General features: G+C 38.6%; 1 protein-coding gene and 1 non-coding gene across 3 annotated transcripts; both read right to left on the bottom strand.

Annotated features, from left to right (window-relative positions):
• Nucleotides 1-228: 228 nt before the first annotated feature.
• LOC125239328 (protein artemis-like) lies at nt 229-27,516 on the bottom strand. 2 transcript variants are annotated; one of them, XM_048146874.1, is made up of 12 exons: nt 27,387-27,516; nt 19,642-19,923; nt 17,474-17,617; nt 16,031-16,337; nt 13,195-13,421; nt 9,228-9,270; nt 5,953-6,002; nt 4,288-4,400; nt 3,136-3,238; nt 1,156-1,288; nt 691-740; nt 229-343 (listed from the first exon to the last, which is right to left on the bottom strand). In XM_048146874.1, exons 2-12 carry the CDS (start codon nt 19,919-19,921, stop codon nt 267-269), a joined length of 1,527 nt encoding a protein of 508 aa, XP_048002831.1. In that variant the 5' UTR covers nt 19,922-19,923; nt 27,387-27,516; the 3' UTR covers nt 229-266. The 2 variants fall into 2 exon arrangements, with proteins under 2 accessions (XP_048002831.1, XP_048002832.1); XM_048146875.1 differs by lacking the exons at nt 9,228-9,270; nt 13,195-13,421.
• Nucleotides 26,516-26,587, bottom strand: Trnat-agu. The gene has a single exon. It is a non-coding gene; the product is annotated as a tRNA-Thr (tRNA).
• Nucleotides 27,517-27,921: the final 405 nt, after the last annotated feature.

The following is a 27,921-nucleotide window of genomic DNA, read 5'->3' as shown; positions in this document are numbered from 1 at the left end:
TTTATTAAAAAAACGTTTTTTTTTTTTAATATTACCGCCTTCAAAAAGCGCGTTAGAAAACACGGAGAAACTAAAAAGCAAAAAATAATAAACCTTTGTATTCAGACTTCTTATCAGATTGCAATAATCTAAACATCCAAATTCTTTGAAGTCACTCCTTTTTTTGAAGTCGGTTAAAAACGCACTTACGCCCTGATTTAATTTTAGGCACAAATATAAAACTACAAATATAATTATAATTTTATTTCTATTTAAAGAAACATTCCTTAAGCACCCATGCTTATTTTGAGAGCCCTTTCCTTCAGGTAAAACTCGCAGAGACCCATGTCCACTTCTTCATATTCTGAAAACAAACACGGCGGTATAAGTTTGACGTGTCTGTCTGTGGAAGGAAAATCTTTTCGCAGTACATCTGTTACTATATGGCTTTAATTTGAAATGACAAAGAGAGGCTTTGTGTCCAGTGCAAATTAAATTTAGTTTAAAAAAAAAAAAATGAAAAAAAATGAAAAATATTTTATTTTCCTTGAAAAAGGTTTACAATATTGCCATCAGTGGTTGGGACTTCCCTTTAGGTAAGTAAACCTGTATTGGGATGCCCCGCTCCTCCATAACTAACAGTCCTAATAATCTAATTTTTCAAAGAAATTTTTTAAAGTGCCAACGAAGTGGCAGCTGATGTATACGTACCGTCAAACGTCTTGGCCTCGCAGTTGGTAGATTGTAACGCGCATCGGTCCCTGAAAATCCGAAATTCAAATACATATTGTGTATAAATTAATTCTTGCCCTGTGTGGTGACGGGTTAAGAATGGGGTAAAAATGAAAACCGGCCAAAAATGTGGCGTAGACGAGATCTGGCAACCTGTCACTGCAATGTCACAATCTCGCTTTCTTTCAACCCCAACAGCTAAAAGGCACTGAAAAACTTGAGTAGTTTCATGTGCTCTGCCTACCCCTTTAGGATACAGGCGTGGCGTGGTTGTATGTATGTATGTATATATGTATGTATGTACCTATGTATAAATGCTCAAACCTGAACAATGTAAGTTGGTAGTCGACCAGACTGACAGCGGCAACCAACTCCCCGCCAGGTTATCAATCGCGGCAACCTTCAGTACACTACACTATAATAATCTTAATAATTTTCTCAAACCTGAACAATGTCACTTGGTTGTCGACCAGACTGACAGCGCACACTAATTCTCCGTCCGGCTCGCAATCCCGGCAACCTTGTCGGACGTGAAGCACGAAAGCGTCACAGAACTGCGGGGCGATTAGGTCGTACTCTGAAATCAAAACAAACTGAGTCAAGACTTCATTGGACAAACAAAAAAAGCCGGCTAAGTGCGAGTCGGACTCGCCCATAGAGATGAAATGATTTTTTTTTCCAAGTAGGCATATTACAATGCATATTGCTTAAGTGGGACAAGCATATAGACGTCACATGTGGCAAACTCTCAGGGGCGTGTTTTGCACTAGGAAGGCTCGCTCACGTGCTACCTCCTAAGCAACTACGCTCCAGCTACTTCTCCGTATTCCACTCGACCATGTGCTACGGCCTTGAACTGTGGGGAACAGCAGCAGAATGGCATCGAGTGTTTATTTTACAAAAACGGGCGATAAGAATAATATCTTTCGCTCCCCCCGGATCACCAGCAAAACAACCTTTTATAAGCAATAACATTTTAACACTCACATCACAATACATTTTTAACATCGCCAAACACGTACACACATACAGACACACATTTAATACAAGCAAGCTAACACGAACCCGTCTAGGAAGCAAAGAACGCCTGCTCCTCCCCAGTTGTCGTCTGAGTAAGTCCTCCAAGACTATGCAGGTACAAGGTCCCAAGATTTTTAACAAACTTCCCGAAGACATTACCTGTATAGAATCTTCGAACCAATTCACACGAGCGTTAAAAAAATGGCTTATCGCCCACGCCTTTTATGACATGAATGAATTCTACATCTTTTAAATTATTTAATTAACTATCTAATTAACAGTCACAAAACATTGTATCCATTCTATTCTAATATTATATAATGCTCAATGGTCCTTAATGTAATTTAAAAATGTATTACCATATTTCGACATATCAAACTACGAATACTAATATAATAATTTTAATTTTAATATACCATATAATAACTATGTACCTAAATCAATTGTGACGTGTAATATGTAACAATATTATAAATAAATGAGTATGAGTAGTATGAAGGTCAAATAAAGCTACGCGGGCTCTAACCCTACGCCTCAGCTTCGAGAAGATTTCAGTCACCCCTCGGTTGGAGGGGGTATCCGCTAAGAAACTCGGCAGGCCACTTCTTTTCAAAACATTACATCTTATAATTATTAACATGCAATAAATATCAAGATACAATTTTAGATGCAAAAGGGTTCCGTACAAACTTTTCTTTCAAACTACCTAGTTCAAATAATCTCATGATTCTCAACTCGCGACATCTATTGACAAGTAGCAGTACTGATAATTTGCGCTAGTTGACGCGTGATTGACGCTTGAATGACGCTAGACTGAAGTGTACGGGGGCGGAGTGGGCTGCCTCGAGCACATGGCTAGTGCTCGAGCAGTCCCACTGGCAGGGTCGCCATGAGTGTACGGCGTTGGAGACGTTACGGGAGAGTAGTGAAAGACGTGACTGTCCAGTGTAGAATCCTTTATTGAAGAACAACGAAATTTGTTCATGTGCAGTCATGTGTAAAATTGACCTTGACATAGAAAATGGAAAATAGAATTATAATTAAATGAATATAATATCAAGTTACAGGTATATCGGATTACATATGCATGTGTATTACAAGGTTATTGGAAATGTACAATTAATTATCATATTTTATTGTAGGCCAAGGTTAGCTGATGCAACCTACATACCTATTCTTCGTGGGTGGTCTAAGTACGTGTGTGTGCGTATACCTACACCTCAAGATGTCACTATAAATAACTTGCATTTACTGATGTATGGAGTTACAACTCTTCTATGCTTTTGACAATGAAATTTAAGGAGTACAAATGTACAAATGTAGTACAAGCTTTGCTTAGTTTGGGGCTAAGTTGATCTGTGTAAGGTGTCCCCCAATTTTTTTTTGTATTATTATTGTTCTTACTCAGATTTCCTCTAAATGCGGCGCACTCGTTGTTCAGTATAATGTGGCAGAAGCTCTGGAACCATTTGAACACGCGTTGTCTTCTGTTCAAACCACAAGCCGCCTGCAAGAGTCAATATTATGAGATTACTAGATGCTTCATACAAACTTCCACCCCCCATTTTAGAGAAGTCACAAGTATACATATACTTACTTATACCAAGGATTATCTATATACGATTTATATACTTCATACTAAGAATTAGAGATGGGCCGAATATTCGGTATTTGGCATATTCGGCAAGTTTTTCAATGTTCGTATTCGGCCGAATAATTCGGTTTCATTGCCGAATATTTACCGAATAAACAAAGTAAATACATAACTCTAATGAAGATCTTACATATTCCATTGGATAATAAGCTCCTATTATAGTAGCTTTCTAAGGAACTACTAAAAAGAGATAATTATGCGTCAAAATATAAATACAGTTGATTTTTTTTAAGTTAAAAAACCCTAGTTTAAGAGTTGAGTTCAGAGTTGTTTTAACTAAGTTTTAGTTATCCACTAAATCATAAGAACATTGTTGTAGTAACATAATATATGTAATCATTATCAATCATTCAATAGTTTTAATCTCAACATCCGCTTTAAAAATATGGCGTAACCGAATATTCGGCCGCATGTTCGGTTCGGTAAGAGCTGAACCGAATGTTCGGCCGAATATTCGTATTCGGCAAACTCTATATTCGGCCCATCTCTACTAAGAATCGTACCTCGATTTTTTGCGCCACCTATTAAATACTATCATAACTACACTGATGACATTGGCGTGATATCATGAAAATAAAGATGTCATAAAACATAAAAACACGCAAAAATATTTGGGGAAAATATGATTTTGGCCACTTCCAGGCTGCGAACAGCGCCATCTAGTTTTAAGCCTAAAAGGCCCATACATTTCAGGTACGTTTTTTTGTATGGGCTTTAACAGTCCAGTATTTAATCGTTCTTGTTTAAAAACAAAAGAAAAAAAATGACTCCGGAACAAATATCTGTGCTCATCACACACAAATAAATGCACTTACCGGGCTTCGAATCCGGGTCTGCGGTAGCTATTAGGCCAGACCGGCCGTCTAATAAGGGGGTTATAATTGAAAAATGTTAAAATGTACCCTGTGATAGTCATTGCAGTGGTAGGGGTCACAGTAGTCCATCCAAGCGGGTGCGAAGGGCCTGTTGAACCGCTCCCGGAACTTCGTTGGCATCGCTGGCTTGTATATTTCGTCTGCGCACACACACACATAAAGCTAGGAACAAATAGGCTAGTTTCCTATACTTAAATAAAATATTTTATGCAGTTCACGAAATAAAGCACCACAAAATTAGAAGAAATACATGGACAGTAGTTACATTTAATAGTTATTTGTTTTACAAGGTGGCAAAGTTGTTGTTTAACCGCACGTGCCAATATTGATACCCGAGCAAGCGAAAGATTCCAATATTGAACCGCGAGCATAGCGAGTGGTTCAAAAAGTGGAATCTTGAGCGTTGCGAGGGTATCAAGGCACGAAGGTTAAACAAACTTTGCCACAGAGTGAAACACAAAATTTTTCACCACACCAACACGAACAAAATACTGACTATAAAACATCAAAATAAATGAAATGCATCAATTTATTCAATATTTATGATTCAAAATAATCATTTATTGGTAAAATCTAGCAGCAAGATTAAGACATCAAGTTAAAATTTGAATGAAATTACCTACTTTGCCCCCTTGTGGATAAAATGCAATTTTGCTATCTGTTTTCAAATAGCAAAGAAAGCCTTTGCCAGTTGGTGTGGTGAAAACATAATTTCTATTTAATAAGACAAAGAGTAAGATATAAATTAAGTAAATGAATTGACCGTGACGTCACTTCTCAGTATCTCATAGTAATTCCATTATAGCAAATCGTTTTGACAGTTCTTAAAAAGAAGCTGATTTGACTAGTAGGAAACTAGCCTATTATGGGCCGCGTCCGTGGACGCGCGTCCCTTGCCGCGATCTAGATAAAGCTAGGAACATACTACGCGGCCGTCCGTCGTAAATCGACCGCGGACGGGAATCTGGACAATGAAATGACACATAACCGTGCAAACTATCGGTCGACGGACGTGGACGTGACCTTGAGCGCATGGACGTCCAATCGAAATCTGGCTCGCTGGATGTTTTGTTCCGTGCACACTGATAGGTCGCGGTCGCGGTCGTTTTACGACGGACGTCCGCGTAGTATGTTCCTAGCTTTATGTGTCATTTCATTGTCCAGATTCCCGTCCGCGGTCGATTTACGACGGACGTCCGCGTAGTATGTTCCTAGCTTAATGAACATACACTGAATTGTGCAACTATCGGACGTAAGCCGCGGACGTGGCCTTGAGCGTTCGGACGTCCGGACGTCACCTGGCGAGATGGATGTTTTATGACTGTGCACACTTATCTGTCGAGGTCACCAGCCGCATCCGTACTGTGACGCGCCCCATTTTGTTCCTAGCTTAAAGTAAAGCCACATAATATATAATAGTACAAGTACAGAAGGCTCACTCCTTTGATGTTCACAAAATGCCGCCATTCTAAATTCTTACCTACATTAACAAACAGACCGCACACGAGTAGCCGATATTGAATTCTATTGCGCCGCGCGAAGGTCATCACGACTGAATGGGCTTCGCGGCCCCGGACATGTACTTGTAGCGCGGCGATAGAATCGCGGAGTGAGCCGCCCCTGTCGTAACTAAGTTAAATATAATAACTACAAAATAAGCTAGTGCTTTAAAAAGTAAATGTACATATTTACTTTTAAAACGGTCCCTTATGAAGTTTGGGTTGTCCAAATTCGCCGACATTCTGAAAAACAAACACTTATGACAAATTGTTTATTCTATTCAAAAATGTGAGTGGTATAAAATGTTTTAATCCTTCCTTGAAACCTAATATTCCAATTTTCGATTCATCGCTACGCTCGTAGCTCAATTTTGGGGTTACCCTCATCTGGCAGAATAATTTTGGTCAGAAACACACTTCGCATATGTTTCGCAGAAACACTTTCGGTCGTATGGTAATTTTGCAGAAAATTTTGTTAGCATTATTACTACCACGCATACGACACATTTGGCAGAATATTGTTTTACAGAACACCGCTTTCTATCAGGCGGGCCGTACGCTGGTTTGCCACCGACCTAGTATAAAAAAACAACTTGGGTCGACTTTCATTTAGCATAATTTTGTGTAGTGATGTGCAAGTTGCGGAAACTTTCCAAAGAATCTTAAATTTCTTGAAAAATTCACGAAATTTTCACGAAAAATAAAGGGAATTTAAATTTTGAAATGGAAAGTTTCCATCCATACAATTGTCCATATAAAGTATGGAAAGTTTCCGAAGTTTTCCTATATGAAAATTTCAAAATTTTGGAAACTTTCCGTCGGCACATCACTATTCGAATAGAAGACTATCATGCTCATCAACATTATGACAACATACGATTCGGTATCATAAAAATATGCGAAATGATTTATAATTTAAAACCTACGTAAGCTAAGTAGGTGTTTCTGCCAAACGTGACTTCTGCCAAGAACTATTCGAAAAAGTTTCGGTAAGACAATTAGTGAACCTTAATTTTGGAATCTTTCGCTTGTTCGAATATTGTAGTCCCTGAGTGAAACAAATAACTATTTCTCAAACATGGTATGAAATATTGATGTTATGTGCCTTATAATTGGCAGCGAAGTATGACGTTGCAGGTGCGGCTAGGACGATTGATAGATAATGGAATTTCATACAAGAATCTTATATACATACTGGATGTTGCACGCCGAACATTACTTTGAAGCCAGAAAATTTGACCTTGAATTACGTCACGCCGGTCTTGCATCTCTTTCTTTAGGGTGTCCATGATTAAGCATACATTAGGGATATCCCGCGGAATTTGACGTATTACATCTCTCGACACAGGCTTAAAACCTTTGAACCTCCGTTTTGACAATATTCTCAGCTTGATATGATATTGATATGTGTTAAAATGTCAAATATTAATATTAGCGCCATCTGAGCGTACCTACCCCAAAGGTGTATCGCCATCTAGCTCACCGTACCTTTTTCTGTATGGTTTTGAGGTACGTTTTTTTCTTAGACTTTATCTGTCTATACGGAGTTACATAAGTATTTGTCTTTTACTAACTGACACCTGTGTTTATTAAAGCATGCAATGGAATATATATTTTAGTGTTTTGGTCACTTTAAACCATCACAATAATATTTTGGTAGTAACTACTGGGAAAACTAATCCCAGTAGCTATCAACCCCCGGTGTGGTAATTAACAATGTGGGGGAAATCCCAGTAGTTAGGACAGGTAAAAACTTGGTGGTAACTAGTGGGAATAGCCACAAAAATATAAGGGAAGTATCTGTCAATGGGGAAATAATGAAATACTAGGACGTTTTAAAACAGTATCTTTATTTTTAAGCGCCGCCCCAAATCTCAAGGAAGGTGGTTCTCAATTCGTACGTATTTCAATTCTCTTCGCATGTATATATGTATCTCAATTTAATGTTTATGCCACGATATATCCGTCGTTACTGGACTGATTTTTAAAATTTCTTTCTTCAGGCTTAAAGTGCAAATCTGCAAATTGTCGAACGCTCTGAAACATTTCCTTTTATCGGTACAATCGACAGCCAACAGCCAATGCTGCCTCCTTCCTTCATCTTTTGGAACACTGAAAAGTTTAATATTATTCATGTTAATTGTAAAGACATAAATTATATAAAGTTGGTATTATTATACTGTGATATGAACTATGAACATAGAAACCGTACCAAGTTGATAGATTTAGCTCCATTCAATAAGAGTAAATACCATGCAAGAAAAAAGATTGGTCACCCTAGTCGTAAAACCACACATAGCATTATTTTTCTTTAAAGGTCATATTTATCGTTCTAAACCTATTCGTGGGAATTTTGGTATAATTTGAGACAACGAAAACAATATAATGATAAGAACTAACCAAGATTACAAGCAAAATAGAAGAAAATTTATTGCCAGTGAGGTTTATGAACATTTTGGTAAAATAAGTACTTACTTGTGAAATTTTACGTCGGATTTCGGTTTCCATTTACTTCCACAATGGTTCACTATGCAATACATAGCTCAGAACTTAAGTAAATCGTCGAAAAACGTTTATTTTGCAAAATAAATCTCTGAATCGGTGAATGAATTTTGACAATTCTGACATATCGGGCATATTTTTTTATTATTAGTGTTCCCATAGTACGCAGGAGGTAAATACCGGAGAAATAAGGTTTTTGATTGAGTTTTTTTTTGTATAATACAAAGAAAAGTAAGTCAATTTGATTGAAGAATGTTTTATACGTTTTTTTTTATTAACTTATCTGGCAATACATCACAGTGTTGGAATGAGATAGAACATAGGAGTAAAGGTGAATGAACCTGGCTTCAACTCATTGGTTGGCACGCACTATCCATAGATATATATAAAATTCTTGAATTTCATACAAACCTTGCAGGCCAAGGCCGGCAAAGTCTTTTTTTTTAATTTCCAAACACAGATAATTGTGACATAACATCCAGGTATTTAGCCAATTAAAAAAAAACTATAAGGGGCTTTATAGACGTGCCGACTGCAACTGGTACGGGCCCTAGACAATATTTGATTTTGGGTGCGTTTTGCAACTGGTACGGGCCCTAGACAATATTTGATTTTGGGTGCGTTTTCATATACTTACAAAAAAAATTTTTTTCGTTTTTTTTTGATTTTTTTTTTTACTTTTTGTTTTTTTATAAGCGTATACGGGGTACCAAAGGGGAACGAAAATTCGATTATTTTTGCGCTACGACGCACCGTTTAGGAGATACAGCCATCCAAAGTTACTATTTTCAGTAGACTTTATTTATTTCATACCATGTTTGAGAAAATCACTATACATACCTCGGCGGGAAATGGGGTTGCCCGCCTCAGACCTATCCGGCCTCGCTTCGCTCGGCCGTCTATATGTCTTCGGCCGGCAACCCCCTTTGTCCCGGCCTCTGTAGTAATGTACTATTTCTCACTTACTTTGTGTAATTAACAGGCTTCGGCTTCTTCCATGCAAATACATCTAGTCAAAGTAAAAAAAAAATAAGAAGAATGAAACGCATTAAAATTTTTGTTATAATAATATATACCTAGACGTTCAATTCAAGTATGCAAATCTTATTTAAAAATATTTTAAGCGGGTTACTCACGTATTAAGTCGATATAGCGTTCGACATGTTTCGGCTCAATTTCGAGAGCCTTTCTCAAGAGTAGCGACACCCCGCCTTTACATGTCGAGAGCGCGACGCATACTGCGGGCGCTTGCTCGGTGCGCGCGGCTGCTGAGGACAGGCGCAGGGGGGGTCGGCGGCGCGGGCGACGTCACCGTGGCGAGATCGGAGCTACCCACTATGTTACTTTTGTCAAAAGCAGGATTGCACACAACACTTATTACGTCACTTGTTAAGGGTGCGTTTACACTGGGGACCGACGTAGTGCCTAGAACTGTTTTCCAACTCGGTGGCACCGACCAACCACTGTCACGATTGAAATTAGGATGACGACTAATTTCTATAGCTTCCCGTATTTTCCGCTGAACGAAGAACTTTTCTCGCGCCAGTACGGTTACCCTATCAAATCTTACATAGTGCGTCGTGTCCGAATCACATGTCGAACGCTATATCGACTTAATACGTGAGTAACCCGCTTAAAATATTTTTAAATATGTATGAGTCTCACGGGAGTTTTATAGTTAAAATATGCAAATCTTGTCACTTAAAACAAAGAGCGAAATTCAAATTTTATATGGACGATAAACCGCCACCCCCATATTTTGGATCAATTTTTAGGGTTCCGTAGTCAACTAGGAACCCTTATAGTTTCGCCATGTCTGTCTGTCCGTCCGCGGATAATCTCAGTGACCGATAGCACTAGAAAGCTGAAATTTGGTACCCATATGTATATCAATCACGCCGACAAAGTGCAAAAATACGTTTTTTTGATAATATTCATAGTTTCGGAAATAATCGCTCCTAAAGGAAAAAAAAGTGTGTCCCTCCCTCTTAACTTTTGAACCATACTTATGTTTAAAAAATATGAAAAAAATCACAAAAGTAGAACTTTATAAAGACTTTCTAGGAAAATTGTTTTGAACTTGATAGGTTCAGTAGTTTTTGAGTAAAATACGGAAAACTACGGAACCGTACACTGAGCGTGGCCCGACACGCTCTTGGCCGGTTTTGAGTATTAGGCCGGCAACAGAGTACAAAAGTACTCACCATTAAAACAGAAGTATGCAACCAATACTAGTGAAAGTATCTTCATTTCGACTATCAATAGACCAATACTTCCATTTCCACTCGATCTAGATTCAATTAATACTGATTGACTTTTTATGATCGAATGAAATCCGTGGATTTATTACTTCTTGAAATAGGGCTTATTACTTTATCATGTGCCGTTTCCAAGCAAAAGGTACTGCTTGGCAAAAGTAGAAATGAAACTATTTTTTTTTATCATAGCAACACTTATCGTTCTCATACAAAAGTGCCTCAATAGTTGCCACATGCAAAACGGTTGACATAGACGGTGGCGCCCCCTATTAATTTCTACTCTTTGACAGGCAGTACCTTTTGAAAACGGCACATAACGTCGCTTAAACATAAGTACAGTCAACCAATTTGAATCCTAGGCCACTCTAGAACCCTGTCTCATTTAAACCGTGTTCTATTTGCCATAAGAAGTCACATTGACGTTTACTGTGCAAAGGTTCTACAGTGGCCTATGATTCAAATTGGTTGACTATACACTCCAACAAGTAGGTGATTCGTATAAAGGGGTCGTTTAAATATTACGTAAGCATTAAATAGCCTCCCTATTGCACAACACCCTGCATTTTCTGATTAAGCACTGAGACTTGACAGTTGTTCCTTGGGTGGCCTTGAGTAGATTAAGACCGGGAGGCATCGAGAGCCCCCCTTCATTTAGGGGGTGGAGGGGGGGAAGGCTAGCGCCTGGTATACCTAGGGAAAGAATTAACATTCAGGTAGTAAAATATAGTAATCATTTATTTTATTATCTTAAAGTTAATTCATACTTTCAAAATAACACAATTCACATGTCTAATGTCAGTCAAAATTTAAAACGTAAATAAAACAGTCCATTAAAAGCAAAATAAGTACTTAAAAAAAAAAAGAGTGAAACCTCAATGATAAGTACATGACATTCAGAAACCAGTAATTGTTGTGCAGGTTTTTGGTAGTTTCCCAATATAACCGCAATCGGCGCTACTTGAGCACATATATCAAGACATATAATTAAGATATATATATCAACACATTACGATACAAGTGCGGAAAAGAGGAAATTCAAAACGAGTGGCGATACGAGGAAATTATCTACACGTTAGACTTATATTGACCGGGATATAGACCGTGATTACGATTGATATTCAATCGTGAGGATGGCTTCAAACTATCTAATGTATGGAATCCAGTGATTTGTTTGTGTAAAAAACCGGTGAAGTCAGAATTGAACAAACGTAGTGACACTGTGAGTGTAGTGTGTTTGGACAGACCATCGAGTGTGAATGCGACCAGTGGTAACGCTGAAAGTGAACGCAGCCGACGCGCGCGAAGGAGGGTAGATCGCGCGCTGTCTATGCAACTTTAACATCCACCCGCCTTCGTCAGTTTTCCGTGATCATGATGCATGCAACTGCGTCGAAATATCGGGAGCTCGACAAAAATCTAAAAGGTAATCACGGTCTATATCCCGGTCAATATGAGTCTAATGAAAATAACCGTGAACCATTCAAAACTCTTAACTACACGTTACTAATTTCCCTTTCGCACGTGTGTCGTGCGACGTTTTTCAGTACATATTGGTCCTTTGAAGTTTCGACATAGGTACATAAAGTACTACTTTGCGCACTAGTGCGAAAAGTAGCAACATACGTAGTGTAAAATAATAATTCATGCTTACTTAATGTAAGTTGGTAGATACGTGACGTTTACAAGTAAAAGGTACCACTTGTCGCTTCCTAAACCTTCCCTGTATTCCCAAAAGGGGTAAACAGACTGCTCAAGTTACAATTTCAGTGTAGTTACATATCATAGGCCATAGCATAACATTATTCAGAGAATACTTAAAAACTTAAATTCATTAAAATAAATGAAAACAATTACATTGGCTTTAAGGCACTGGTCCCCCCGCGAGCTAGTAAGCTAATATGAGCTATCGGCTATAAAAACCAACAAAAGATAAGCACTCCCGTGAAAATAAAAGAGACACGGCGATGTTTATAGCTACTCGCCCAGCGGTGAGCTATCAATATCGCCGTGTCTCTTTTATTTGCACGGGTTATAGCCGATAGCTCATAGCTTACTAGCTCGCGGTGGAGCCAGTGCCTTAGCATTACAGAGTCCTTACTTAAAGTCCTTATTAATGCCACTTATATAAAGTAATATCACATTTTCTGTGGTTGTTAATTTATATACATAATAAACTTTTTTCATTTTTTCATTTTTCATTTTCATTTCTCATAAAATAGGTACATAACATATTAAACAAAAATCTCATAATAACAAAAATTGTCAATTTTTCTTTTTAACCCCAGACGCAAAAACGACGGGGTGTTATAAGTTTGACGTGTCTGTTAGTATGTTTGTCTATCTGTCTGTCTGGCTTGTGGCATCGTAGCTCCCGACTTTCGTTTTTTTTTTGTTTGGAAGCTGAGTTAGTCGGAAGTGTTCTTAGCCATGTTTCATAAACAACCAGTCCTGTCGGAGATTTTTTCAAAATTTTAATTTTGTGTTTAGGTTATGTTTTACACTGTTTTTAAAACTTTAAATATCAAATATCTCTCTCAGCACCTTTTTATCCAACTTCCCATCATATTTAACTCTTTTTACAACTTCATTCTTCACCGGACTGCCAAACTTATTAGGGAACCCAACAACCTTCTTCGGCTTAAAATAATTAACGAAATACATCAACTCGGACTTACTGCAGTGCGTACTGAAACATACATCTATTTCATTATCAGAAACTTTACATATTGGGTTATCCTCTGAGTTAAAGTATGCCCACTTCTGGGCAGATAGGTGTATGTTCAGATATTTTTGATCGGTGGAGTCTGGGGTACATGTAGTGTGGTCTTTTCTATTCTTTGGCCAGCAGAGGTGGACTGGTGATTGGTCGTTGGTTACACCGGGAACTAAGTGGGTGAGACGGCTGAAATATAAAAGAATTTGTTGGGATTGAAGCATAGAGGAATAAGTGCGTTTTCACATTATCCGATCCCACAGATGTCATATATACCATAGATCAAGCAAACGTACTTATCTACTTAGCGCGTCAAACGAACTCAGTGAAATCCACTGAGTTGTCCGTCTTTACTCGCAGCTTGCAGCTTTCGGGCGTCAATTTTTGTAAGTTGAAGTCAACCAAAACATAAAAAATGCCTCGTTACATGATATTCAATTACAACAACACAAAAATTATGAACAATCAAGAGCCTGAGACATATTTAAAATTACAGGCAAGAATCAACTTCAGTACAAAATTTGACACGCTCGGCCCCTATACAAATATATGAATTTGTTTCTTCTATCTAAATTAAGTTCTGTGTCCGATCCGATATCGGATGTCGGACCGATATCCCATACATTACGGGCGCCATCTTGGATTTTTTCTATTGACATCCTTCCGACATCCGTTATCGGATCGGATAATGTGAAAACGGCCTAAGGGAAGAGTTGTAACTCCATACATTAGCAAATGTGGGTTATTTGTATAGGCATAGTTATAGTGACATCTAGCGACAATCACGCGTCAACTACCGTAAATTATCATTACTACTACTTGTCAATAGATGTCGCGACGAACGAAGAGTTTAATGCTCACCAATTTTTAGCTAATATTAAAATAGTATTAATCAATATTCTGTTTTCAATTACTTCTGCTTGTAATATAAGTTGTAAACTGTTCTAATATTAAATTTTAGGCAGAAGAGACACTGCTGACACCTACTATTGAGTAGTGGTACTGATAATTCACGCTATTTAACATGTGGACGGGCGGTGCGCGCATGTGGACGGGTTCCATGCGACGCTGCGTAAGCGCTGCGCCGCGACGCTGAGTGCGCGACAGCCTCCTGAGCGTATAGCCTGTCAACCAAATTTTGGCAGTAGCAATGTACATCAAACTAAAGTATGGTATCCCTATGAAAGGAACAAAAACCAGCAATGTACGTCGAACAGCCACAGATTTTTTTTTTTCAAGGGGCTCGCTCCTTCCTTACGAATTAGATAATGTATTAAAAAGGGACGGATATGTGCTAGTTATTTCTCTTTTTGGTAGGGTGGAGATTTCCACAGATAAGATACAAATGACACGCGAATTTCCACCGATTTTCAAAACTAGTGTTGCTAGCCCGCGATTTTTCAAATTTGCCGCCTTTTTCTGGTGACAAGATTTGGTTGACGGTCTATAGTTGCTGAGAGATGGGACAGTGGCCTCATCAAGCACTGGTCCTCTCTCCACTTATCTCTAGTACCTAAGTTAGTTATTTAAGATTATTTTTAAGTTAACCATAGTTTTATGTTTTAGGTTAAGTTATACTAACAAAATATGGACCTTGTTTGTCTGAAATAAGTGCATTTTTTTAACGCGTGATTTACGCGTGATTGTCGCTAGATGTCACTATAACTATGCCTATACAAATAACTCGCATTTACTGATGTATGGAGTTAAAACTCTTCCCATACTTATTTATCTATGGATACATGTAGATAGAGTAACTTGTTCCGTCTAGTGTCCTTTGAGTCGTCTGCAACCCGAACCCTCCTTAGAGCTTGTACACTCCTTTTTGCTGTGTACTTAACACAGCAAGGGAATGTACAAGTTTCTAATGGGGTGGCAACGCGCATGTGACACTGTTTGAGTTGCAGGCGTCCATAGGCTACGGTGACCGCTTTACATCAGGCGGGCCGTATGCTTGTTTGCCACCGACGTAGTATTAAAAAAAAAAAAAGAGTGCTTGTATAGCGCTTTAAAGTTTCGACAATAGCACAGACAAAAAGTACGGTAAAAATAAGGTTTTATTTATTTAAGGAGTACCAACAGCTGTTTACGCAGATAATACAACAAACATAAGAAACAAAGAGCCAATTACAGGAACTCACAGGTAGTGATAGAACAAAAATAAAAAGATGTACACACATTTAGACCTGGCTTTGTGTGTTCGATAAGAAATTGACATGTCATAGTTTTGACACTTAGTAGAGTTAATTGTAAAGCCCGTTTCTCAACAGCAATTGATATAACATTTATCGCAGGTGTATGGTTTTTTTTTAGAAAAAAATAAGAATTTAAGAAAACTACATATTTCTAAATTAAAGGAAAAATGGAAAAATTCACACCTCCGGCAGGACTCGAACCTGCGACCTCTGGCTTTGCCTCCCAACTAGATATATGTAGTATCGCTCGCAGACGTTTCTGCATGATAAAAAACAAATTAAGAAAATTATCACTAACCTACTAACCATCACCACCACTAACCTACTATCACTAACCTGCCACTGCAATGTCACAGTTTCGTTTTCTTTCAACCCCTTATTTGCCAAGAGTGGCACTGAAGCTTTAGTAGTTTCATGTGTTCTGCCTACCCCTTTATGGGATACAGGCGTGATTGTATGTAGGTAAGAAAACTAACTATGCCATTCTGTTTCTTATAATTGATCTAACTATATGCCGAAGTTAACGGAATTCAATAAAAACACGTTGTATTTAATTAACATGCATTAAATAACAAAATACAATTTAACATGCAATAGACTCACCTGTACAACTCCTTCCATCTAACCTCCTCCACAAAAACTTTCACCCCCAACTTTTTAAACACCTCATTAAAAACAAACTCATAACCGAACTTCGCTGACGTTTTAATGGCGACTCGGCCGTTTCTTTTCAGCCAGGATTCCATTTCGCGTAAAGCCGCGTCCACACTCACGGATCGCTTGGGGAACGTTGTGTATCTGTCGTCTAAAAAAGTTGTGTCGACGTAGAGAGTGTCTATGGGTATGGGGGTACCGTTATCGTGAAGTTGGTTGAATTTTGGAACGTCATTTATGCTTATTCTGAAGTCACCTGAAAAAAAAAAGTAAAATAGTCTGTGAAGCCATTTCTGCCAGTAAGAAAAGCTGGTTATCCCATGGATTTTTCGCCTTTTCTACTGACAATTTTGGTAGAATTACTATAGTTTGGTCAATTACTGTCTCATTTTGAATTTATTGAATTACTATTGTTTTCATTTCAATGTGCAATTGCTTAAGAGACGAAATTCTTCATGATTTATACACTTTATTACCTACATACATAGATAAATTCACGCCTGTATTCCCAAACGGGGTAGGCAGAGCACATGAAACTGTAAGTTTCAGTGCCAGACGTGGTAATTAAGGGGTTGCCCGTGTGGTGACGGGTTAAGAATTTCACCACCCCCTTTCTTCCCGTGGGTGTTGTAGAAGTCGACTGTGGATGTGGGTTCAATTGTGGCGTAGGCGAGAGGCTGGCAACCTCTCACTGCAATGTCACAATTTCGTTTTCTTTCAACCCCTTTTTGCCAAGTAGTTTATGTGCTCTGCCTACCCTTTTATGGGATACAGGTGTGTGTGTAATAATATACACCGAGTTTTTTTTGTTGTCCATTAAATTCGACACGCATTTAGGTTCATCATCAGAAACCAACCTGTATATCGCTTTTTGTTAAATTCGAAAAAAAAAAAAATTTTTCGTTTTCATAAATAATACGTGATCGAAACATTAAAGTCATTGTCAAGTGTCTGACGGCACATGTCAAAACAAATAACATTTCGAAGTGGTAAGGGATGCCACACACAAGTTCAGTAATTAAATAATTATTTTTTAATAATTCGATAACCGTAAGAGTTAAGTCTACTTTCTTAAAGAAATTGATTGTATTTGAACTAAAGAATCTTCCTTTACAGTTAACGGAATTCAATAATAACCTAACCAAAAAATTAAAATTTTGAAAAACCCCTGACCGCGACATAGTACACCGATTTTCATGAAACATGGCTAAGAACACTTCCAACTAAACTAACTCAGCTTTCAGACAAAAAAAAACTAAATCTAAATTGGTTCATCCGTTCGGGAGCTACGAAGCCACAGACAGACACACCCACAGACAGACAAACAGACAGACAGACACGTCAAACTTATAACACCCCCTTTACGTTGGGGGTTAAAAACAGGGTGTATACCTGTGTAGAGTACAGTGGTGAAGTCCGTTTTGAACAGGAACATGACTGATCCAATACTGTGAGCAGCGGGCACAGCGGTTACATATAACTTGGTCGCTCTCTGACGCCGTTTGGGGTCGGCATTTAGCTGTATTTCTATCGTTTCTGTAAAAAAAAATTCACCATATCATCATGAAGAAAATACAAATAGGGGCCTGGAAATGCGGCGAAATGGTTCCAGTAAAGGATGGTACGGCAGTGTTTGCTTGCTAGACTTGGCGGGGGCACTGCCATGCCCCCAGATTAATTGTACAGTCGAGTTCATAAATATGTGTGCACTTTGAAGAAATGTACATATCTTTATGAACGCGAAAAAAAAATTAAAAAAATGAAAATGAAATATTTATTTTTCAAGTAGGCATATTACAATGCGCATATGAACGTCAAATAAAGCTACGCCGGCTCTAACCCTACGCCTCAGCCTCGAGAAGATTAACTGACTGGACTGTTAAACATCAAACAAAATTAAATTAGTACATTAGTACTATTTCGATATAAGTGGGGAAAATAGATCAAAACTAGTGGCGACAAATTACAACACGATCGAATGGAAGAGCGGTGCCTCCTAGCGCAAGTTATTTTGTAAATAATTTTTGATTTTTTTTTTGATCGAAGGGAGTGTTTTTAATCGGCACTAGTTACGAAATTGTTTTTCGCAAGTGTATCGTACGACGTTTTTCAGGGCCATCTATACTGAAAAACGTTGTATACTATAATATAATAATACACGTGCGAAAAGGAAATTCTTAACTCGTGTCTATTTAAAACAGTCTTTTAATTTATCGCCAGTTGTTTCTAACTTCCTCTTTTCCGCACTTGTATTGTAAGGTAATGAAGAGGCACACTCAAAGGTTATGACAGATGGCGCCACCTTATTAGTCCATTGCACAGATAAAGAATTTCACAAGGAGAGCGAGAAGATGGTATATTTTTTCTCTCTCACACATATGAACGACCGTAACATGCCTAAGCAGTGTACAGGCGCCACCTAGCGTGATAAAATGTCAGTGTACCTGGACCTCCTCATACTCCTACTTTTAGGGTTCCGTATTTCATGCAAAATTGTATCTCGTTTTTTAATGCATGTTAATTATAAGATGTAATGTTTTGAAAAGAAGTGGCCTGGCCGAGTTTCTTGCCGGTCCCATAGTGGATACCCTCCTCCAACTGAGGGGGGACTGAAATCTTCTCGAGGCTGAGGCGTAGGGTTAGAGCCGGCGTAGCTTTATTTGACGTTCATATGCGCATTGTAACATGCCTACTTGGAAAATAAATCTATCATTTCATTATTTCCAATACAATAATGCGTTTAGGATGTTGTTGAGACTGCCGCGTTACTGCAGCGCGTCGACCATGTTTGCAGAGGCGCGCACAGATGGCTTCGATGATGTGTGGCGCAAGAAAACTGCCTCACTGCTGGACAGAGTGCGCGGCAGTAGCAACAGCATTCTAAACATGATAGCAAATAAGCTGGATTGTCCGCTGTTATGGGCAATGAGTCAGAGGACGAAGTCACTTTTAATTATTAATTATTAAATATTACTTGTTTAAGTTTGTTACTAACATAGATAATAAGCGACTTAACTAACACATTTCTTGGACCATTTGATGTCTGATTTTTTTTTTTTTATACTACGTCGGTGGCAAACAAGTATACGGTCCGCCTGATGTAAAGCGGTCACCGTAACCTATGGACGCCTGCAACTCAAACAGTGTCACATGCGCGTTGCCACCCCATTAGAAACTTGTACACTCCCTTTTGCTGTGTTAAGTACACAGCAAAAAGGAGTGTACAAGTTCCAAGGAGGGTTCGGGTTGCCGACGACTCAAAGGACAATAGACGGAACAAGTTAGTTCCGTAAGTCCTCCCGTCATCAGCACACCGCACCCTCGTTGAGCTCTGGCAGCCTTACTCACCGGCAGGAACACAACACTATGAGTAGGGTCTAGTGCTATTTGGCTGCGGTCTTCTGTAAGGCGGAGGTACTTCCCCAGTTGGGCTCTGCTCTAGATTCGAGCGAGACGATATCCGCTGTGCTGTGCCCTACCACACAAAGCGGAATATCATTCGCTATGCCCTACCTCCTACTAAATAAATAAATTAAATTATTTCATTTCATTTCACTTACCAATTCCAACAATCCGTATTCTCTTAAATATCTCCTCAGTATCACAGTCTCTCAATCTACATTGAACCTCATATCTCACCACAGCGGCAGACATCTCCGACATAAACATCACCGCATCGTTCGTCTTCAACGTTTGTATGAACCGGCGCTCGTACAAACCCGGTGTGTGGTCCGTGTGAGTGTGACTCAGGAAGTACGCTTGCACATTCCGGTTAGTGAAGTTGTCGACGGATATGTTCGGTATCTCTGATATGTGACCGTTGAATGCACAGCATGCCATGGCTGGAAAGATAACATTTATTTAGGTGATTGTTCAAATTTGTGCGGAGCTTTTTCTGAAAAGTTTACATAAATGTCTTTCTCAGTCTGGCGTGCGCTGCCATTACGTTCGGACGCATTCCTTTGTTTACTTGTTTGTAATACCGATTTTTAGTGATTTACAGCGAGTGATACAACTCTGAGTGTGTACAAAGTGATTATAATGTCTTTAGTATTGATAATACGTGAAAAACTAAGTTAATTCGTGGTTTATATTCGTGGAGGGGTTTTTTAAAACTACCCTCATTTTTGAATATGAGTGATCGGGAGGAGAACCCCGGCCCCGGGCCGGCTGGGATGTCCCCAGAATCAATCAGGAAGGTTATTTTGGGCTCCGAGGGCTCCCTTCGCGGAGATGGGGAGATGGACTTGCAGTGGGATGACGGAGATATGAGTTACGGTAACAATCACGCTCAGGAGCGCGAGATAGACGCTGCGGAGCTTCGAGGCGATAAGAGACGATTAGAGACGGAGATAGAGGGTGATGAGGATGATGAGGGTTATACGGTCGTATCTAGGAATAAACGTAGAGATGTACGTCGCTCACCCCCTTCGATTAGCCCTCAGCCAAAGTCCGACGATATTGTCTATGAGATTTCCGTTAACTCCAAAGAAGTGCTCCCGAAACAGCTGGGGTTTGCAAAGCTTTTATCGAGTCATAATGTGCAGGGCGTCTTAAGAGTAATTTATAAAAGTCCGTACAAATTACTGATCAGATTTGATAGCGACATTAACGCAAGCAAATTTTTGGAAAGTGACGTTGCGAAGAAAAATGATTGGATTTGTAGAAATACTAATGAGTTGCCATTCTGCTACGGGGTAGTCAGAGACATAGACTTTGATGTTGATGAAAAGGACCTCAAAGATATTTTAGTGTGTGATTCAGATGCAGAGATCTTAGCCGTCAAACGATTAAATAAAAGAGATGGGCAAGGCAAGTGGGTAAAAAGTGAAACCGTGCGTATTTGCTTTCGAGGGTCAGTTCTGCCCCCTTATGTTAAGGCGTATGGATGTCGAATGGCGGTAGACTCGTATAAGTACCCGGTTACGCAGTGTTCGAGATGTTGGCGTTTTGGGCATGTCAGTAAGTTTTGTCCATCCAAGGCACAAATCTGTCCTAAATGCGGAGAAAAACACGAAAATTGTGAAACAAAGAAGTTCCAATGTGTGAACTGCAAGGGAAACCATTTATCTTTGATGAAAAGTTTATGTCCCGCGTTCCTCAGAGAGAGATCCATTCGCATATTCATGGGAGTAAATAGTTGCACATATAAAGTAGCTTTACAGAAAATTAACGAAGAAAAAAAACAGAAGACTGTTATAACTAGTGTCTTCCAGGCTAGTCAAGCCTCGCTACCGAATTCAACCGGGGAATCCTTGAATTCCGCTTATAGAAATGTATGTGCTGGAGCTTCTGGTGTCAGTAACATACATTTGGAAAGAGAGCACCCTGAGATAGAAATAGAAGAAAGTGCACCTCGGAAGAAGAAAATTGAAAGCAAAAATAAAAAGCAAAGTGACAAAAGTGCTTGCTGCAGACTGTTACCGCAGGCTTGGGTTTGTTGTCCGCAACGCCAAAGAATTTGACGATCCCAGGGCCATAAAGCTTCTTTATGCTGCCCTCGTGAGAAGTAAGCTAGAGACAGCATCAGCCGTTTGGAATCCCCATGAAGCGTCCTATATCCTGCTGCTTGAAAAGGTCCAAAAAACATTTTTGCGCTTCTTTTATAAAAAAAGGTACGGGTATTACCCATTCTTGTACCCAACAAAATTCCTTTTGGGGACGTTGGGTTTCTTCTCGTTAGAAGTTAGGCGTAATTTCGTGCTGATGTCTGTTGCTTGTGGTATTTTGAAGGGGAGTCAGATTGCCCGGTTTTAGTATCCCAGCTGGTACGTCTGTTTGTTCCTCCTGTGACGAAATATGCCTTCCGTGAACGTAGGCACCCTTTACTGGCGGTGCCGGCCGCACGGACCGTGTCTCGCCGCAAGTCACCGTTAGTTCGTGCAATACAAATGGTGAATGAGTTTTTAGACGGGGCACCTAATGTAGATATTTTTGCGAGCAGATGGGCGTTTGTACGTGACGAATGCCTGAGGTTTTGTGTGAGATTGGATGCTAGGCCTTCATCTGTTATTTAGTATATTTAGTGTGTTATGTTATGTTTAATTTTGCTGTTTAATATTTTATTTTGTGTTACTTGTTGTAATGTTTATTTAAAATTCACGGTGCTTTAGTTTTATTTACTGTCATACTGTGTAATTTTCTTTGTGTAAATAAATAAATAAAAAAATAAAAAACAACGTAAATCGAGAAGAAAGGAGAAATATAATATGAGTGTTGATGAATCATCTGATACAGAAAGTATTGTTCCTTCAAATGACGCAGCCCCAGTTCAGCAATCTCGAAGGACTCGCAAGGAAAGAAAGTCATTAATTGATAGATTTCTAGACAAGATAAAAGAAGCAATTGCAAGCGAGGGAGATCTTGAAAATAAAGTAAAGCTATTTATGGAATTTATCTGGAGTGAGGTTAAGAAGTATGTTCAGAAATTTTTCACTATACAGATGTTGTTAAAGCTATTTGAAAATCAAAATAATGGATAGTAACGCCCAAAAGGATTTGATAAGTATATACCAATGGAATGCTAACAGTTTAAAACCTAAAGCTCGTGACTTTGAACTTTTATTATTACAAAATAAAATCCATATGGCTTTTGTAAGTGAGACCTGGCTTTCTACTCAAACTATTCTAAAGTTTAGTGGTTATAACGTAGTAAGAGCAGACAGGCACGATTCTTATGGCGGCTTGTGTGCCATCATACATAGATCAATAAAATTCTCACATAGGCCTTACAATATAACTAATTGTGAGATGCAAGTAATGATTATTGAAATATTTAATATTCCTGGCCTTAAACATATTATATCGATATATTGCCCTCCTTCCACATCTACTAATCAACATGATTGGGACTCGATCTTCAGTTTTGTTAAGTCAGAATGTTTAATCATAGGTGATATGAATGCTCATCATGCGCTATGGTCATCTAAGTCTGACCGAAGAGGAGAATCTGTCTACAAAGCTATGTTTGAAAATGATTTTGTATGCCTGAACGACGGTTCGCACACTCGCATTAAATGGGTTAATGGCAGTCTGCAGACTTCTTCACCTGACATCTCATTCGCTTCAACAGACATTGCTACTAATGTTACCTGGCAAACATGTAATGAAAATTTAGGCAGTGATCACGTGATAGTAAAGATGATCTGTGGATATATGCGCTCTAAAAATGTTATCAAGAAGAGGAACTATAAGGAGGCTAATTGGGCGGAGTACAATAAAGAAGCAGAAATAGTGTTTGATACTTCAGTGTGTGATGATGTTCAAACTAGTTATGATTTATTTTTGAATAACATCCAATCACTAGCTGATAAACATATTCCTTGGATCAAAATAAGTGAGGACCCTTCATCAAAATTTAGACCTAAACATTATTGGAACCCAGAAATATCCAAAGCAGTAGCAGAAAGACGTCTCGCCCTGGCAAAGCTGCGACGTAATCCCACTCCATTAAATCTTTCTTGCTGGCAAACTAAGGTGTCAAAAGCCAATGAGCTCATTAAAAAAGCTAGCTCGAAGGCGTGGAAAGACTTCTGCACTAGCATCGACCAAGAATCATCGGCTACCAACATGTGGAGGAAAATGAGGTGGATGAAGGGAAACTCTGCAGGCCGCGCTGGAGTTGACCCAGACAACGCTAGAATTTTGCTTCGATCATTAACCCCGGATAGTGTTGCTGAACCAGACCCGTCTTTTTCTTGTGGACAAACTTCTGTTTTAGAAATTCCAATTTCTCTCACTGAATTACTAAACTGTTTAAAAAAGAAGGATACTTCCCCAGGCGTTGATAACATTTCCTATTCTATGATTTATAACCTTTCAAACAATGGTAAATTAATGTTGTTAAAAATATTTAATCTCATAATGCAGACTGGTGTTGTCCCGGATCAGTGGAGAGATATTCAAATAGTTCCTATACTTAAACCGGGGAGGGACCCTGGATTATCATCTTCATTACGTCCGATTTCTTTAATGTCTTGTCCGTGTAAAATCTTACATCTGATACTTATGAAGAGAATTGAATGGTTCGTTGAAAGTCGAGGTCTCCTTCCCAGCTCATCCACTGGTTTTAGACGGTCCCAGTCTTGTTTAGATAATTTAGTTTTGCTTACTACTGATATTCAGCAAGGATTTTCTAAAAAACAACCTACTGTTGCTTGTTTTATCGACATTGATAATGCATATAACAACATAAATATAAGCTCATTAATTGACATTTTACAAAGTGTAGGCATTGGTGAAAGGATATGTAAATATTTATGGAATTTTCTTTCTGATAGACGCTGTAGAATTCTTCAAAATTGTAAAGATAACCTTTTAATTAGACATACACACCAAGGATTAGCCCAAGGAGATCCCATATCGCCTCTCTTATTTAATATTGCAACTAGGAAGATAGGTAATAGTATTAATAATGTTTGTATTTCACAATACGCTGATGATTTTGTATTGTATAAAACAGTAGATAATGGGCGGACTTTAGATACAGTTAATGCTCTTCAACTTTCTATTGAATGTTTGGTTGATTGTTTAGAAAAAATAGGCTTACATCTATCTGAGACTAAATCAAAAACATGTGTTTTTAAAAGATCACGAAAAGATGTTAATGTTAATATAGTTGTTAATGGCAAGCCTCTCGAGGTTGTTCGTAGAGTTAAGTATTTAGGATTATGGCTTGATTCATCTCTGAGATGGGGGCTTCATATAAAGGAGCTTTGTGAAAGAAATTACAAACATATTAATATTTTAAAGGTTCTAGCGGGCAGGTCTTGGGGAGTTCACCCTAAACATCTTAGGCGCCTTTATATATCGCTCTTAAGAAGTCGTCTGGACTATGGTAGTTTCATTTATGGAAGCTGTGCCTTCTCTCATTTGAAGAAACTTGATATTTTACAAAACAGAGCTTTACGCGTGTGCGGAAGCTTCATACGTAGCACGCCTATTATAGCTATGGAAAGTGAACTCTCCATTCCTCCCTTGTCTGTGCGGCGATATTGGTTAGGTTGTAGATTTTTACTAAGAATAAGATCTAAAACAAGTTGCCCCATTATATTAGCGTTACAGAACATTTTGACTAAACGAAGTCTATTTAGTGATACAAATTTTCCTTTGTTGGCAAACATATATGATGAATGGAATCATCTACCTGTACATCACTCTGACAAATTGGATATGTACTCTCTGAATACGTGGGTATCCTCGATCGACATTAGGTCATGTGTGATTGATAGAATTGATTATATTGATGTTCCTAAACGGCACCATCAGAATGAGGCGTTGAAAAATTCTACATTGAGAATACTTACTGAGCAGTATGATCAATTCTATAAATTATACACTGATGGTTCGAGATGTGTACAGGGTGTTGGAGCAGCTCTGTTTGATCCTCAGTGCAATGTTTCACTCATGTGGAAGCTGCATGATGACGCGTGCATTATGCGAGCTGAACTTGTAGCTATTAAAGAGGCGTTGTCTTATGCAAATAATCTAGCTAATAGTATTCCCGTTGTAATACTATCTGACTCAAAGAGTGCACTTCAACACCTTAACCGTTGTGTTCATGGACAAAGAGGCATGCCTATTGCATATGAAGCTCTCCAGTTGATTAATGAGTTTGCTTGCAATGATAGGGTGGTCAGATTACAGTGGATTCCTTCCCACATAGGTCTAGCCGGAAACGAGAATGTAGATAAGCTTGCTAAGACCGCTGTAATGGATGGTTCTGTACTAGATTCTAAACCATACTCAAGTGAAGTAATTCCCAGTATTAAAAAAAGGAGTTTACAAAAATGGGAATACCATTTTGGAGAACAATCGCTGTCAAAGGGTGTAGGAATCTGGTACAGAACTATTCAAGCTAGACCCTTATGGATTCCCTGGTTTGACTCTGCCAATCTCGCTAGAAAAGTGTTAGTCTCAGCTTTCCGAGTCCGGTCTGGGCACATTCCTACAAACAAGTTTCTGTGTATGATGGGTGTTAAGCCATCCTCACTGTGTTTAGACTGCCAGAAGACTGATGACCTGTCTCATGTGTTGTTGGACTGTGTCCGGAACTTGGACTTGAGGAATAGAATTTTTGGTGGCTCGGGCTCCATGCACAATGGACAGATCAATTGCTGGTTGGCAGAGCCAATGTCAGACAAGGCAATCAGTGTATACCACTTTATAGATCTCTCCCTTCAGTAGGGAGATTTGTAAGCACCCATGAGGCTGACATGTTCACCCAGAGTGTCCAAAGCCTCGACAAAAATAAGATTAAAAAAAAAAAAAATAAATGTCTTTCTAAATATTGACTTAGAGCAACTAGGGAACAAATCAAATTATTTTATTAAATATTTTTGATTTGTTATTTTTTCAAGTAGTCACACTACTATATATAAATTATAAATTGAAATAGATATCATACACGAAAGAAAAAACGGCAAGGCCCACTGGTGGCCGAGCCGGGAATCGAACCCGGGTCTTCAGCTTACTCGGCTAACGTCTTTACCACTAGACCACACGCCCGCCAATTGACTTAGAGCTTGATTTACTCATTAATACATAAAAAATTAAAATCATTTATTCACTTTTAAAAGTGGAAAATGTCTACCTTGGGTGAGACTTGAACTCACTCTACCTTGGGTGAGACTTGAACTCACGGCCTCTGGACCTAAGCCTAGTGGCATTGATTGCAGACGTTTCTGCTAATCAGAAGTTAAAAATCATTTATTCATGTACCAAAAATAGCAGTTATAAACAGGCCATAAACTATATTAACACAAAATAGGCTTTAATATGTCCGTGCCTGAACTAGGGAGATCCTGTATCTCAGGCAGAAAAGAAATAGAAAAATAGAAAGTATGCAGTATGCACAGCCAAATGTTTGTTTATTTTTGGAAGAAAAATGTCAATGTTTTTGGGATATTGGCAGTTTGATAAAGAAAAAAGTGGCAATATCTTGAAAACAATGAGTCATGGCAATTTTATTAAGGTCAAATTCACTTAATTCCATTGCTAATGAGACGTCCTATGACCCCCTTTTCATTTTGGCGTTGGGTTTTGGTTTTAGGAACACTCGATAAGTGGTGGAATTATAGGTTTATATTAGAAATCGGCATTAATAGTAGTACTCCTTGTACATGTAGTTTTGTAATAGCTGTGACCACATTGGCTCTTGTTGCAAGATAACCTGTGAATACCGCCAACAACTAGGGGATTTAGACATTCTATAGAGCCAAAATAATGCATACAATATACTAATATTACTTAAGACATCGCGCAGTTAATCGTATTCAGAAATCGGACATAAACGTTGTTTACTTACCAAAAACTTCTGTTGAAATGCTGGAAGAAGTGGAAGACGAGAAAACAACGACAGCAACCACTTCACATCGTCTTAGATAGCATTATAAATAAAAATAAGTGAAACTGAAATACAAATCGTTTCATGTTTGTTTTTTGACATCATGACATTTGACTGATTTGACATTTAAAAATACAGCTTACCAGCGTTAAAAATTTTAAAAAATGGTAGTTGTTCCAAAATATGTGATTAAAACTTATAGCATTCACTAAGACCTATTCTATAAAACTTACAATAGTACATTTCGATACAAGTGCGAAAAGTAGGAAGTTCTAAACGAGTGGCGATAAATTAAAACACGACCGAAGGGAGTGTTTTAAATCGACACGAGTTACGAATTCCCTTTTCGCACGTGTATCGAACGACGTTTTTCAGTACAGATGGACCTCCGAAGTTTCGACCTGCCATATAATGAACCACTTCTCGCACTAGTGCGTAAAAAAAACACCATCTGTACTGAAAAACATATTATAACTTCTAAGAGGGTGCGCCCACG

Source organism: Leguminivora glycinivorella, chromosome 25 (assembly GCF_023078275.1).
Source record: "Leguminivora glycinivorella isolate SPB_JAAS2020 chromosome 25, LegGlyc_1.1, whole genome shotgun sequence".
NCBI classification, from domain to species: domain Eukaryota; kingdom Metazoa; phylum Arthropoda; class Insecta; order Lepidoptera; family Tortricidae; genus Leguminivora; species Leguminivora glycinivorella.
This window is presented reverse-complemented; position numbering and strand designations above follow the sequence as displayed.